This window comes from Bidens hawaiensis, unplaced genomic scaffold (genome assembly GCF_021521415.1).
Source record: "Bidens hawaiensis isolate Kalapana, Puna unplaced genomic scaffold, B.hawaiensis_p1.1 tig00004101_1, whole genome shotgun sequence".
NCBI lineage: Eukaryota > Viridiplantae > Streptophyta > Magnoliopsida > Asterales > Asteraceae > Bidens > Bidens hawaiensis.
Genome location: NW_027491241.1, coordinates 2,202,962 through 2,217,993, shown reverse-complemented (window position 1 = coordinate 2,217,993; position 15,032 = coordinate 2,202,962). Strand labels below are relative to the sequence as shown.

The window sequence follows — 15,032 nt, the reverse complement described above, 5'->3', positions numbered from 1 at the left end:
TCAGATATAAGTTTGATCAAGCCATGACCATATTCATGATAAGTTGGCCTTGGAGGCTTTACGGAAGTGTTACAATAAATTATAAAACCCTTGTTCATGGAACAATTGGAATCAATTCCAAAAGGGTAGGGAACAATCAAGTTCCCGCATCGGCTGTTGCAACCGGGTAATGCTATGTTGGTTGAGGTAAGGAGGGTGATAGTTTCAGAGGAGGTATTAGTATCTGAGGTCGCAAATGCAAACATTAGGAATACTACACAGATCAACACAAGGCATTTCATGGTTGTATGTGTTTTGTACGTGTATTTGCAAGTTTAATTTGCTCTACTATATAGAAGTGCGTAATTCCAACTATATATAGACCAAGACATATATGGCCTTCCTGTTATCTTAGGAGATAAAGAACATTAATTTTCGAATTTTCATAGAAATTATATCCATTCCAATAATTGTATGTTCCAAATTAAGTTGATTATAAGAACGATAACTTGGATTGTTAAGAATGGTCAATCTTTTAACTTCAAAATTCTTCTGTCCTCAGGTGTTACATCAAACTAGCTAGTACTATATACTATTGACCTCAAGTCATCCTGCTTTGTCCTTATATTATCTCCTATGAAACATTAAGAATTCTATATTTCCCTAACAATATCAAATTCCTCCCTCCAGGGCCGTCCCCAAAAATCGTTAAAATTTTTTGAACGGAACAAGAAAAAATTTGGGCCTTTAGCATGTTGCTTTTTTAATTGAGTTTAAACAATCAAATTTTTAAATGGGTTATGTAATAAAAGTAACCTAAAAATAAACTTAAATGAATTAGGTAATTAAGTTTAAACATTAAGAATACATACCCTCCCACCTCAAACCTAAAAGCCGGCTTTGCCTTTTTCAAAGGAATGGGGCAGAACCATGCCATATGCTTGAAGGAATATCCAAAACATCCCCGATGGATATGCAAGTGGTAGAGGTTGGTGGGTGGTGATTGTTGGGGTAGCATCCCATAAATGACATTTGCACCTATGGTGAAGCATTATTACAGAAGAAGCTAGAGAAGCATCTACCTAATAAAGACAAGAAAGGAGATAAGGATTACAGCTGGAAAAGTACTGTCCTTGGACGTGCTCGGCCATTAGGAATAATAATACGATTGTAGATGCTGTATAGTACGATTATAGATGTTGTATTATGCTTATAAATAGCCTGTATGCTTGTAACAATGCCCATTATCATGATTCATATCTGTAAACAAACACTCTTAACTATATGTTATATCATCATGTTGGGTTTCAGTGATAATCAGTTAAAATTTTGTTTATTAAATCCAGTTCAATAAATGTGGCAAATAATAATTAATCACATTAATTAATAATTATACGCAGCGGAATATATATATAATTAATCAGCACCGAAAACTAAACCCGACAGGATCCGGTTACAGACAATACGAGTACGAGTCAAAACACTAAATATATAATTAACAATATATTTAAGTTTAGCTCGGTTAATAATTAACCGGTTGAGACACCGAGGCTAACGAACCGAGTTAGGTGACACAACGAGATCCAACGACCAATCTGTGGCAGTGCACGACGACAACGGCAGTGGTGGTGGTATCTGGACAGCGGCGGCGGCTGTGAGCGTCGGTGGCCCCGATAGGCGGCGGTGGCTGTGAGTATATGGACACCGACGCTAGTGAGGATTTTCTGTGACGCGCATCTATTGGTTGACTTGTTTTTGAATTCTTCGCAAACAGTGAGTTTCACGTTCCCCTTTTAACTCTTTTAAACGCTTTTACTTGGGGGAGAATACATACTCCAAAATGCTTTAGATTTTGTTATTAGTTATATATCACTTGTAAAGGCTAAGTGGCAAACGAAACAACTAAAGTCCTTCATAACATCGAACCGTTTAGTATTGGATAATAGCGAGTCACTGTTGAGTAGTACTACTGGGTTTGACAAACCCCACCCAACGCTAAACTCGACTGGAGGTCGAGTGGGTGTAATCTTGGCTAACACATTACCATGGTCGGGATAGACATGGTGGCAAGACAATTGATAAACAGTCAGCTTCGGTGTCGAACACTTAGTAATACTTGCTTTATAGGCTAGCTACCTATAGATATATAATTGATTTAACATTATCTGGTAACGCAAATGTAACACCCCGACCAAAGGCGGATTATACATCGGGGCGCCACATATTGTTTCATTACTCGTGACACTATTGGGTGTCAATATTTAATAAATACATTCATTCGCGCACGCGCAAAGTAAACACAAGATAACATAAATCATCATAAATCAATATATTATAAATCATAATATTCGAACAGCAAAGACTTGTCTTGATACATTTTAATCTAGGTCCAAAATAATGAAAACTTCCTACGTGTCCACAAGCTCCAAAACAGCTACTGCAAACCTGAACATGTGTTAAAATAAACGTCAAACACTTGCGTGTTGGTGAGAAATCAAGTTTAATACAATACATAGATAACAATAAATCTGCGCGCAACACGTGTATGTCTGGTGTTTAACAAGGGTGCAATCAGATTGTGATCAAGCCTAGATAGATCATAGCTCATAGTTCATAGTTCAATCCGTGCTCCCAATTGAGCACAAAAACGAGAAAACATCTGTGCAAGTGTAAACAAAGAAAACCGTAAACGATAGGTCTCCCGTGTTCATCTAATGGATCCATGAAAACTGCGGAATAGGCCGAACAAAGCGGTTAATGATACACACATACAAATAAACAGCCAAGTAAACGTCCTCAACACATGGGATACTGCGCGACTAAAGTTCATAAACAAGTTTAAGACTCTAAGTTTGTATGAACACATGAACATCCCAAAACATTAAAAGCAAAAAGGGATTAGGTACGAGATTACTCACATGATAAACGATGCGGTGTAAGATAAAGTAAGAACCAACTTTAAACAAGCACAAGTTAACCTATAAATAAGATTATTGTTTTAATGATTTGCTTTAAGTCTTGATTATAAGTTAGCATAATTAATAAGTAAATTATTATATATAATATATATATATTACCGGAAAAGCAGGACAGAACAGGGAGGAAGACGGAGGCAGAGAGGGAGGCGGCAGAGAGAGCAAGGAGAACAGGAGAGATTAAGTGTTTTGTGTGTGTAGTGTTAGGAAAAATAATACTATTATTTATAGAGAAACCCTAGGGAACACAATCCCTAGAAAAAGGGGAAAAAATCTCAAAAAGCAAAAGATTCCAAAAGCAAAAGATATCAAAAGATATGGCAGCAGGGAAAAAGAGAAAAAGGCTGATAGGGAACAGTAAAAAGGCATGGGCAGTTCAGATAAAGGTACTGGTCAAGCATGGAAAAAGCAGATCTCAAAAGATTATGTCAGTCACTTTTTCTGCCAACCAATGGGGTTGGTGCGCATGCTGCGCCGAAAGTAACTTTTCAGACATAAAGCAGATTAGGTCAACAGCACAAAAGATAAGACAACACAAAAGCAAACGGCTAGATTAAACAGAAGAAAACTCAAAGGGTTTAGCGCGAGAAGGCTCGAGCGCACGCGCGAGAGCGAAGGCAGACACAGAAGGTCAAGAGAGCGCGAGCGCGAAGGCAGACGGAACCAACCTTAACGCGTCGCGGAAAGAACTACATTTCTAAGCGCGCCGCGGGAAGAATCACATTTCTTAGCGCGCCGCGGGAGGAACTAAAATTCCTAGCGCGCCGCGGGAAGAACTATAATTCTTCGCGCGTCGAGGGATGAACTACGATTCTTAGCGCGCTGCGAGAAGAACTACAAATCCTTAGCGCGTCGCGGGAAGAACTACCGTTCTTAGCGCGCTGCGAGAAGAATTACAATTCTTAACGCGCTGCGAGAAGAGTTCGTCTCGCGTATCGCTGTAACAGGTGGTCTTCACGCAGGATTCCTTGTAAGGGGTCTGGCGCGTGGAGCTGCGCAGACAACCTTAGGCGGGAAGGAACAAAGGACAAGCAAAGAGTTAGAAGAAAAAGAGGGAAACAAGGCGTAAGGGCGGGACGGCGACAAGAGGGAAAAGAAGGCGGAAAGAGAGAAGGAGAGGGACGGGACGGCGGAAAGAAAGAGAGAGAAAGAGGCGGGAAGAAAAATATATTATTATTATTAAAAATAAAGTATAAGTATAAATAAATATTAAATCATAAAAGAAAGAGATCGGGTCAGAGAAACGGGTACCTGGGTCGGGTCGGATCGGGCAGATGTCACAGTCTCCCCTACTTTAAGAAATTTCGTCCCGAAATTTATCTCGAAGTAGGTTGCGCAGAGAACAGGTGCGGGTACTTGATCTTCATTTGATCTTCCCTTTCCCATGTAAACTCGGCTCCGCGCTTGGACTCCCAGCGAACTTTCACGATAGGGATACGACTGGCCTTGGTTTGCTTTACCTCGCGATCCATAATCTCAACAGGCTTCTCAACGAAATGCATAGTTTCATCAACTTGAACTTCATCAAGTGGAATGTGAAGGTTCTCGTCAGCTAAACACTTCTTGAGATTGGATACATGGAACGTTGGATGCACATTACTGAGCGCGGGCGGCAGGTCAAGTCTGTAGGCAACTTTTCCTACACGCGCGAGAATCTTGAATGGACCAACATAACGAGGAGCAAGCTTACCTTTCTTCCCAAAGCGGACAACACCCTTCCAGGGCGACACTTTGAGGAGAACAAGATCACCAACTTGAAATTCGAGAGGCTTCCGCCTACGATCTGCGTAACTCTTCTGTCTGCTCCTGGCAGTCAGCAGATGATCACGGATCTTGGCGATTTTATCGGTTTTCTCTTGAACAAGTTCGGGTCCTGTGATTTGAGCTTCTCCCACTTCGTTCCAACAAATCGGGGAGCGGCACTTACGACCGTAAAGTGCTTCAAATGGGGCCATACCGATACTGGAATGATAGCTGTTATTATAAGAGAACTCAATCAAAGGCAGGTGTGAATCCCAATTACCTCCAAAATCAAGAACACAAGATCGGAGCATATCCTCAAGAGTTTGAATAGTTCGCTCAGACTGACCGTCAGTCTGAGGATGATATGCCGTACTCATGTCCAAGCGAGTTCCTAGCGCAGATTGGAGAGATTTCCAAAAGCGAGATATAAAACGGCCATCGCGATCGGATATGATGCTCAAAGGAGTACCATGGCGGCAGACAATTTCCTTGACATAAAGCTGCGCGAGCTGCTCAACACGGTAGTTTTCACGAATGGGCAGAAAGTGAGCAGACTTAGTCAAACGATCCACTATTACCCAAATGCTATCATGTTTGCTTGCTGTCAAAGGTAACTTGGTAATGAAGTCCATCGCTACACATTCCCATTTCCACGTAGGAATTTCTGGTTGTTCGAGCAAACCAGATGGGCGTTGGTGTTCAGCTTTCACTTTAGAACAAGTCAGACATTTAGCTACGAACACAGCAATATCCTTTTTCATACCGGGCCACCAATAAGTAATGCGCAAATCCTTGTACATTTTATCGGCGCCAGGATGAACGGAATATCGAGATTTGTGCGCTTCACTCAGGATATCAGCGCGAAGATTCTCATCAAAGGGAATCCAGATGCGATTGAGATAGCAGAGAATTCCACCCAGATTAGGGACAAAGTGCGCTTCCGCGCCACACGCTAACTCGGCGCGAAGGTTACCATTACTGATGGATGCGCGCTGCGCGTCACGAATACGCGATTCAAGGTTGCTTTGGATCGGCGCAAAGTGAAGCTGCGTGCGCGGCAAGATACAGTTAAGCTGGCAGGGTTTTCGGCTGAGCGCATCGGCTACCACGTTAGCCTTACCAGGATGATACCGGATCTCACAATCGTAATCGCTGATGAGTTCGTTCCATCGGCGTTGCCTCATGTTGAGTTCCTTTTGATCAAAGATATGCTGAAGGCTTTTATGGTCAGTGTAGAGGATGCACTTAGTACCATAAAGGTAGTGTCTCCAGATCTTCAAGGCAAAAACAACTGCACCAAGTTCGAGGTCGTGAGTTGTATAATTCTTTTCATGAACCTTAAGTTGCCTTGATGCGTAAGCGATAACCTTGCCTCGTTGCATAAGAACACAACCGAGACCTTGGTTGGAGGCATCGCAGTACACGACAAAATCATCATTACCCTCAGGTAGCGCAAGAACAGGAGCTTCACACAACAATCGCTTGAGCGATAGAAAGGCTTCTTCTTGCTTCGAGCCCCAAATATACGGTTTACCTTTGTGCGTTAGAGCTGTTAAAGGCAAAGCGATATTCGAGAAGTTCGAAATGAAGCGCCGGTAATAACCAGCTAAGCCCAGAAAGGAACGGATCTCAGAAGGAGAGGATGGCGTAATCCAGTTCTTGATTGCTTCTATTTTGGATGGGTCGACATGAATACCCATCTTGTTAACAACATGACCAAGAAACTGTACTTCATCAGACCAGAATTCACACTTGGAAAGCTTAGCATAGAGTTGCTCAGCTCTAAGCTTTTGCAACACCAACCGAAGATGTTGCTCATGCTCGGCCTTGGTCTTAGAATACACCAGAACATCATCGATAAACACAATCACGAATTTATCCAAGAAAGGCCTACACACCCGATTCATTAGATCCATGAAAACGGCGGGTGCGTTGGTTAAACCGAAGGACATGACCAAGAATTCAAAATGGCCATAACGAGTTCGAAAAGCAGTCTTCGGAACATCTTCATCGCGGATGCGCAACTGGTGATAACCAGAGCGGAGATCAATCTTCGAGAAACAAGAGGCACCTTGGAGTTGATCAAAGAGGTCGTCAATACGTGGTAAGGGATACCGGTTTTTAATGGTGAGTTTGTTCAACTCGCGGTAATCAATACACATGCGAAACGATCCATCTTTCTTTTTAACGAACAACACCGGAGCACCCCAGGGCGAAGAGCTAGGGCGGATGAATCCTTTAGCAGTCAACTCTTGAAGTTGGCTTGCCAATTCTTGCATCTCAGCGGGTGCAAGACGGTAAGGAGATTTAGCTACGGGGGAAGCACCAGGGACAAGATCAATACGAAACTCGACTTCACGAGCGGGAGGGATACCAGGAAGATCATCAGGAAAAACTTCAGGGAAATCACGCACAACAGGGATATCGCGAAGCTTCTTTTCTTCAGCAGGTTTAACCACATGGGCTAAGAATGCAATACACCTTTTCCGCATGAGTCTTTGGGCTTCGGCGCAAGACATAAGTTTAAGACCGCGGGAGGGTTTTTCGCCGTAGATGTGAAGATCACCATTTTCTCGAGGAATGCGAATCAACTTCTTGGCGCAAATAACTTCGGCGCGATTGTTCGAGAGCCAGTCCATACCAATGATAACATCAAAGCTCCCAAGAGGCATGGGGATAAGGTCGATCAGAAAATCGTTTTCGTTAAGGTTAAGCGTGCAATCTTTAATCACCGAGTTAATTAAAACAGTTTCACCGTTAGCCAATTCAACTGAAAAATCTTCTTTTAAGTTATCGCGCGGTCGCGCAAGCTTCTGCTCGAAGGCGCGAGAGATAAAACTTCGATCGGCGCCAGTATCAAAAAGTATAGAAGCATAAAATCCGTTAAGCAAAAATGTACCATTAACTACGTCATTATTCGCTTGCGCTTGGTGCGCGGTTATGTTAAAAGCTCGTCCACGCGTCACTTGGTTTGAAATCTGGTTCACCGGATTCGCTTGCGTAATCTGAACTTGTAGCCTTGGGCACGCGTTCCGGAAATGACTGGGATCACCGCAGTTAAAGCACGATCTGGGTCGTGGGTTTTGGTAGGTTGGTTGTGGGTTCTGCGGGTAGACTGGTGGTGTTGGCGCAATTGGGTTGGCGAGAGGGACTCTACAGTATTCGGCAGAGTGACCAACGCGGCCACATCGGTTACATTGTCGACACGGGGTTTGGGTTGGGTGGTGAAGTCTACAGGTTGGGCAAAAGGGTTGGTTTCCTGTGTAAGGTTTCTTAAGTGGCGGGGCAGGGAGTGCGGGATTGGTTAAGGCATAGTTGTGGACTACAGGTGTTGGGTAGGTTGACAGTGGGTTAGGCGCGTAAACTGGAGGTTGATAAATGGGTTGCTGGACAATGGGCGGGTTGGTAAGCGCATAGGCTTTGCGCCTGCGCTTGAGGTTGTTACGGTTTGAGGGTTCTGGTTTGGTTTCTGTTGGTTCAGGGGCAGTCTTGGTGGGTTTGGTTTTCTCAGCTCCCCGCAGGAACAGGGTTCCTGCTCTGACATGGTTGTCGCTGAGCACAGCGGCCAACTCAATGGCGTCAGAGAGGGTTACTGGGTTTCTGGCCCATACAGAATCTTGAATTTCCATGGGGAGACCCCCAAGGAATTTCTCTATGGCTCGGCGGGAAGGGGTAACAAGGTGAGGGACAAGCAAACTTAGTTCATGGAAACGCGTCGCGTACTCGCGCGCTTCGCCACTGTATTGCTTAAGATTCCAAAATTCTTCCTCCAGGCGCTTAACTTCGTTGGGAGGGCAGAATTCTCGCGTCAGAATCTCCTTAAATTCCTCCCAGAGCATGCTAGAAGCAGCTTCTGCGCCACGCGCATGAGCTACTCCATTCCACCATGTAAGCGCTCTAGATTCCAGGACACTGGAAGCATATAGGGTTCGTCTGTCTGAGGGGCATTGGGTGTGGAGGAAAGTGTTTTCTATTTTCTCAAGCCACTGGAGCATCACGGTGGCTCCTTCAAGACCTGTGAACTTTGGAGGGTTACCCGCGTTAAAGGACTTAATGTTATAACTGGAGGTATTGTTTTGGCTCAAGGCTTGGGCTATCGCGGCGGCCATTTCATGGGAACGTTGCTGTCTACGCATGCGCGAGGCTTCTCTTCTCTGAAATCGGCGAGATAGCGGAGGCATTCTATAAAAGTTTTAATTTTAGTTAATATCTTGATTTTAGCGCAAAGTTTTAATCTTATAAAGCTTGGTTTCGCGGAGTCAGTTACTGTCAAAAGTTAAAGTAAAATAAATGACCCTAAATGCAGACTTAATAAAGGTAACAAATTCGAATCAAGAATCGACAGTTCATGTATCACCATGACTTTCCGAATTCCCAATTTAAAATATACGAGCAAACGAGTATTGGAGATTGACGATTCATGTATCACCATGACTTTTCAATCTTCAATATAAAATACACAAGAAAATGAGTATTGGAAGTTGACAATTCATGTATCACCATGACTTTTCAAGTCTCCAACCTTAGAACATAATCGTAAATGGAAATTGAAAATCAACTATTCATGTATCACCATGACTTTTCGGATTTTCAAATCCAACAAACGAATATGTAAGTAAAATCAATAAAAATCGAAATTCAATCAAAAATCGAAATATCGCGGAATAAAACATAAAATCATATACTGCGCAAGCGCGAGCATATTCATAAATAACGAGTAATTAACAATAAGCGCGCAAACATGAGATTTCTCTCATGCGCGAGAAGGGACTCTTAGGTATTCTAGGCCGTTACGTCTAACCACCTATCCTAAAGTCAACGAGCTCTGATACCAATCTGTAACACCCCGACCAAAGGCGGATTATACATCGGGGCGCCACATATTGTTTCATTACTCGTGACACTATTGGGTGTCAATATTTAATAAATACATTCATTCGCGCACGCGCAAAGTAAACACAAGATAACATAAATCATCATAAATCAATATATTATAAATCATAATATTCGAACAGCAAAGACTTGTCTTGATACATTTTAATCTAGGTCCAAAATAATGAAAACTTCCTACGTGTCCACAAGCTCCAAAACAGCTACTGCAAACCTGAACATGTGTTAAAATAAACGTCAAACACTTGCGTGTTGGTGAGAAATCAAGTTTAATACAATACATAGATAACAATAAATCTGCGCGCAACACGTGTATGTCTGGTGTTTAACAAGGGTGCAATCAGATTGTGATCAAGCCTAGATAGATCATAGCTCATAGTTCATAGTTCAATCCGTGCTCCCAATTGAGCACAAAAACGAGAAAACATCTGTGCAAGTGTAAACAAAGAAAACCGTAAACGATAGGTCTCCCGTGTTCATCTAATGGATCCATGAAAACTGCGGAATAGGCCGAACAAAGCGGTTAATGATACACACATACAAATAAACAGCCAAGTAAACGTCCTCAACACATGGGATACTGCGCGACTAAAGTTCATAAACAAGTTTAAGACTCTAAGTTTGTATGAACACATGAACATCCCAAAACATTAAAAGCAAAAAGGGATTAGGTACGAGATTACTCACATGATAAACGATGCGGTGTAAGATAAAGTAAGAACCAACTTTAAACAAGCACAAGTTAACCTATAAATAAGATTATTGTTTTAATGATTTGCTTTAAGTCTTGATTATAAGTTAGCATAATTAATAAGTAAATTATTATATATAATATATATATATTACCGGAAAAGCAGGACAGAACAGGGAGGAAGACGGAGGCAGAGAGGGAGGCGGCAGAGAGAGCAAGGAGAACAGGAGAGATTAAGTGTTTTGTGTGTGTAGTGTTAGGAAAAATAATACTATTATTTATAGAGAAACCCTAGGGAACACAATCCCTAGAAAAAGGGGAAAAGATCTCAAAAAGCAAAAGATTCCAAAAGCAAAAGATATCAAAAGATATGGCAGCAGGGAAAAAGAGAAAAAGGCTGACAGGGAACAGTAAAAAGGCATGGGCAGTTCAGATAAAGGTACTGGTCAAGCATGGAAAAAGCAGATCTCAAAAGATTATGTCAGTCACTTTTTCTGCCAACCAATGGGGTTGGTGCGCATGCTGCGCCGAAAGTAACTTTTCAGACATAAAGCAGATTAGGTCAACAGCACAAAAGATAAGACAACACAAAAGCAAACGGCTAGATTAAACAGAAGAAAACTCAAAGGGTTTAGCGCGAGAAGGCTCGAGCGCACGCGCGAGAGCGAAGGCAGACACAGAAGGTCAAGAGAGCGCGAGCGCGAAGGCAGACGGAACCAACCTTAACGCGTCGCGGAAAGAACTACATTTCTAAGCGCGCCGCGGGAAGAATCACATTTCTTAGCGCGCCGCGGGAGGAACTAAAATTCCTAGCGCGCCGCGGGAAGAACTATAATTCTTCGCGCGTCGAGGGATGAACTACGATTCTTAGCGCGATGCGAGAAGAACTACAAATCCTTAGCGCGTCGCGGGAAGAACTACCGTTCTTAGCGCGCTGCGAGAAGAATTACAATTCTTAACGCGCTGCGAGAAGAGTTCGTCTCGCGTATCGCTGTAACAGGTGGTCTTCACGCAGGATTCCTTGTAAGGGGTCTGGCGCGTGGAGCTGCGCAGACAACCTTAGGCGGGAAGGAACAAAGGACAAGCAAAGAGTTAGAAGAAAAAGAGGGAAACAAGGCGTAAGGGCGGGACGGCGACAAGAGGGAAAAGAAGGCGGAAAGAGAGAAGGAGAGGGACGGGACAGCGGAAAGAAAGAGAGAGAAAGAGGCGGGAAGGAAAATATATTATTATTATTAAAAATAAAGTATAAGTATAAATAAATATTAAATCATAAAAGAAAGAGATCGGGTCAGAGAAACGGGTACCTGGGTCGGGTCGGATCGGGCAGATGTCACAGCAAACGCAAACGCAAACGCTTTATTTATATAAACTTGTGAACTCACCAACCCCGTGTTGACACTTTTAGTATGTTATTCTCAGGTAGCCGAGGCGGGCGCACGGTATAGAAACATGCATAATTGAACTCTATCGTTTTTGCAAACTTATTTTTAAACTGTTGTTAATTGGGTTTTAAGTCGTCCTGCGTGACGCAACACTTGGTTTATGATTTTACGCTTCCGCACTTATTTACACTTAAATGTTTTCGTGGTTTGAAAACTTTACTTATGGTTTGATTATAATTAATGATTCTGATCCTGTTAGTTCACACCCTCTGACGGTAAAACTCCGTTAGTGGATTTTGAGGGTGTGACACGTTTTTATGATATAATTTCTTTAAAAAAATATTAGCACATACAAAAGTTATTAATATTTAAAAATAATGGGGGGGTTGAGTTAAAAATGAAAATAAAAATCATATAAGAGTGAAAGATTAAGGATCATAGTTGTAACTATTTTTAAAATTTACAAAAGTTAAGCAAAGTGAAGGGGTCAATGATGTAACTATTTAATAACCTCTTTTAGTTGTTGACAAGTTTGTACTTATCCTAGATGCATTAAAGGTTGTAGTAATGATTTACAGGCCTACATTAAATGGGTTTTTATTGTAGTAATGATTGATTTTTTTTCAATCATATTTAACATATATATTTTTAACAATTTAAAAATAGATAAAAACGGTTCATTATTGATTCTTGTGATTGTTGTTTGGTTGCAGGTTTTCAATGGCACTGTTATGACCATCGATGGCGCATTTTTCCGTCGAGATAGATTTTCACGTGTCAAAAAATATGAGGTATAAATATATATATTTGTATTATATTAATTAACATTTTAGCACCATTGATTTACTAATTAAATATAGGTCTAAATTTGCAGGTTGAGTTTAATAAAGCTGCACAATCTTTAACAGATGCTCTAGTTCCCAGTGCTCAGAAGAAAACCGCTCTAAATCGGCTCGTTAAGGTATTTTTCATATCATTTTTCTAATTCATGTTTAATTTTTGCTTGTTTTTATTTTTATGTTGTTTTTATGACGTGTAACAGGATAATGTTGCATTAATTGTTGTTCTAGAAGCAAAGTTCAGTAACTATGGTGTTGATATTCCTGGGAAACGACAACTTGTTTGCGTGGTATGACATGACATCTTATGTATATTTTTAATTATTTTAATTTCACTTAAGTCTTCACATTTATTTATATATTTTTTCTTATGGTGTGTAGGCGAACACTCATGTGAATGTTCAACAAGATCTAAAGGATGTTAAATTATGGCAGGTTATTCTTTTAACCTCTACTTATAGATATTAAACAGTTTTAGTTAATAGAGTTAATTACACGAATGGTCTCTTTAGTTGGCCCATATTGCAGACCAGTCCCCACTTTTCTAAAATGACACGTGTGATAACTAGAAAATGAATGAATGAACGTGTTCATGTTGATTTGTTAATGTTCATCCGTGTTCGTGTTTGTTCGTTAAGAAAACGAACGAGCATAAACGAACACCTATCAAAAGTAAACGTATTCCTTAAGTCTAAAATACCATGATCATTACATTCAATGGTTCAAAAATAAACAAAGATATCCAAATAAAGGTATTTTAAATACGAAATTCCAGTTGATTATAAATTAATATTAGTAATATATATATGAACCAATATTTAAACAAACGGACATAAATGAATGGATAGAAACGAACGGGTACGCATTCATGTTCGTTTGTTTAGTTAAATGTACAGAAAACCGTGTTCATGTTTATTTGTTATAAAAGGAATGAACATGAACAAGAAAATTTGTATGTTTGTTCGGTTAAATATAAACGAACAAAAACGTACAAGCCCATCTGTGTCCGTTCGGTTCGTTTACAGGCTAGCCTCCATCCACTCCAGAGACCATGTGTGTTACGGTTGAGTGAATAGTAAGGACTATATGTGTAATTGTAGAAAAGTGGGGACTACTCAGCAATATGGGCAAACTACAGGGATCAATTGTGTAGTTAACTCTAGTTAATGTTATTAATTTCAGGTTCATACTTTATTAAAAGGTTTAGAAAAGATAGCCGCGAGTGCAGATATACCAATGTTAGTTTGTGGAGATTTTAATTCGGTTCCCGGAAGGTTTGTTTTGTATTTAATCAATATAAAGTTTTAATTATAATAATTTTTTAATTTCATATGATATAAATTGTTAAAAACGACCATTTTGATTTTTGCAGTGCTCCTCATGCACTTTTAGCAATGGGGAAAGTTGACCCAATGCATCCGGATTTAGCAGTTGATCCACTCGGGATTCTTCGACCCATCACTAAATTGACTCATACTTTGCCTTTGGTAATATAAATATTCAGCTATTTTTATATTTTTTTTCTTCAAAATATTTTAATTTCATGAAATTGTATTACAGGTTAGTGCGTATTCATCTTTTGCAAGAATTAGACAACCTTTAATGCATCTAGGATAATGACAAACTTGTCAACAACTAAAAGAGGTTATTAAATAGTTACATCATTGGCCCCTTCACTTTGCTTAACTTTTGTAAATTTTAAAAATAGTTACAACTATGATCCTTAATCTTTCACTCTTATATGATTTTTATTTTCATTTTTAACTCAACCCCCCCATTATTTTTAAATATTAATAACTTTTGTATGTGCTAATATTTTTTTAAAGAAATTATATCATAAAAACGTGTCACACCCTCAAAATCCACTAACGGAGTTTTACCGTCAGAGGGTGTGAACTAACAGGATCGGAATCATTAGTTATAATCAAACCATAAGTAAAGTTTTCAAACCACGAAAACATTTAAGTGTAAATAAGTGCGGAAGCGTAAAATCATAAACCAAGTGTTGCGTCACGCAGGACGACTTAAAACCCAATTAACAACAGTTTAAAAATAAGTTTGCAAAAACGATAGAGTTCAATTATGCATGTTTCTATACCGTGCGCCCGCCTCGGCTACCTGAGAATAACATACTAAAAGTGTCAACACGGGGTTGGTGAGTTTACAAGTTTATATAAATAAAGCGTTTGCGTTTGCGTTTACGTTTTGCGTTTGCGTTACCAGATAATGTTAAATCAATTATATATCTATAGGTAGCTAGCCTATAAAGCAAGTATTACTAAGTGTTCGACACCGAAGCTGACTGTTTATCAATTGTCTTGCCACCATGTCTATCCCGACCATGGTAATGTGTTAGCCAAGATTACACCCACTCGACCTCCAGTCGAGTTTAGCGTTGGGTGGGGTTTGTCAAACCCAGTAGTACTACTCAACAGTGACTCGCTATTATCCAATACTAAACGGTTCGATGTTATGAAGGACTTTAGTTGTTTCGTTTGCCACTTAGCCTTTACAAGTGATATATAACTAATAA

At 40.5% G+C, this 15,032-nt stretch overlaps 1 protein-coding gene across 1 annotated transcript; it reads left to right on the top strand.

Moving 5' to 3' along the window:
* Positions 1–946: 946 nt before the first annotated feature.
* Positions 947–14,116, top strand: LOC143625323 (carbon catabolite repressor protein 4 homolog 2-like). The gene is made up of 8 exons (XM_077095689.1): positions 947–967; positions 12,374–12,451; positions 12,535–12,621; positions 12,703–12,789; positions 12,881–12,934; positions 13,682–13,773; positions 13,872–13,986; positions 14,060–14,116. Exons 1-8 carry the CDS (start codon positions 947–949, stop codon positions 14,114–14,116), a joined length of 591 nt encoding a protein of 196 aa, XP_076951804.1.
* The last annotated feature ends 916 nt before the right edge of the window (positions 14,117–15,032 follow it).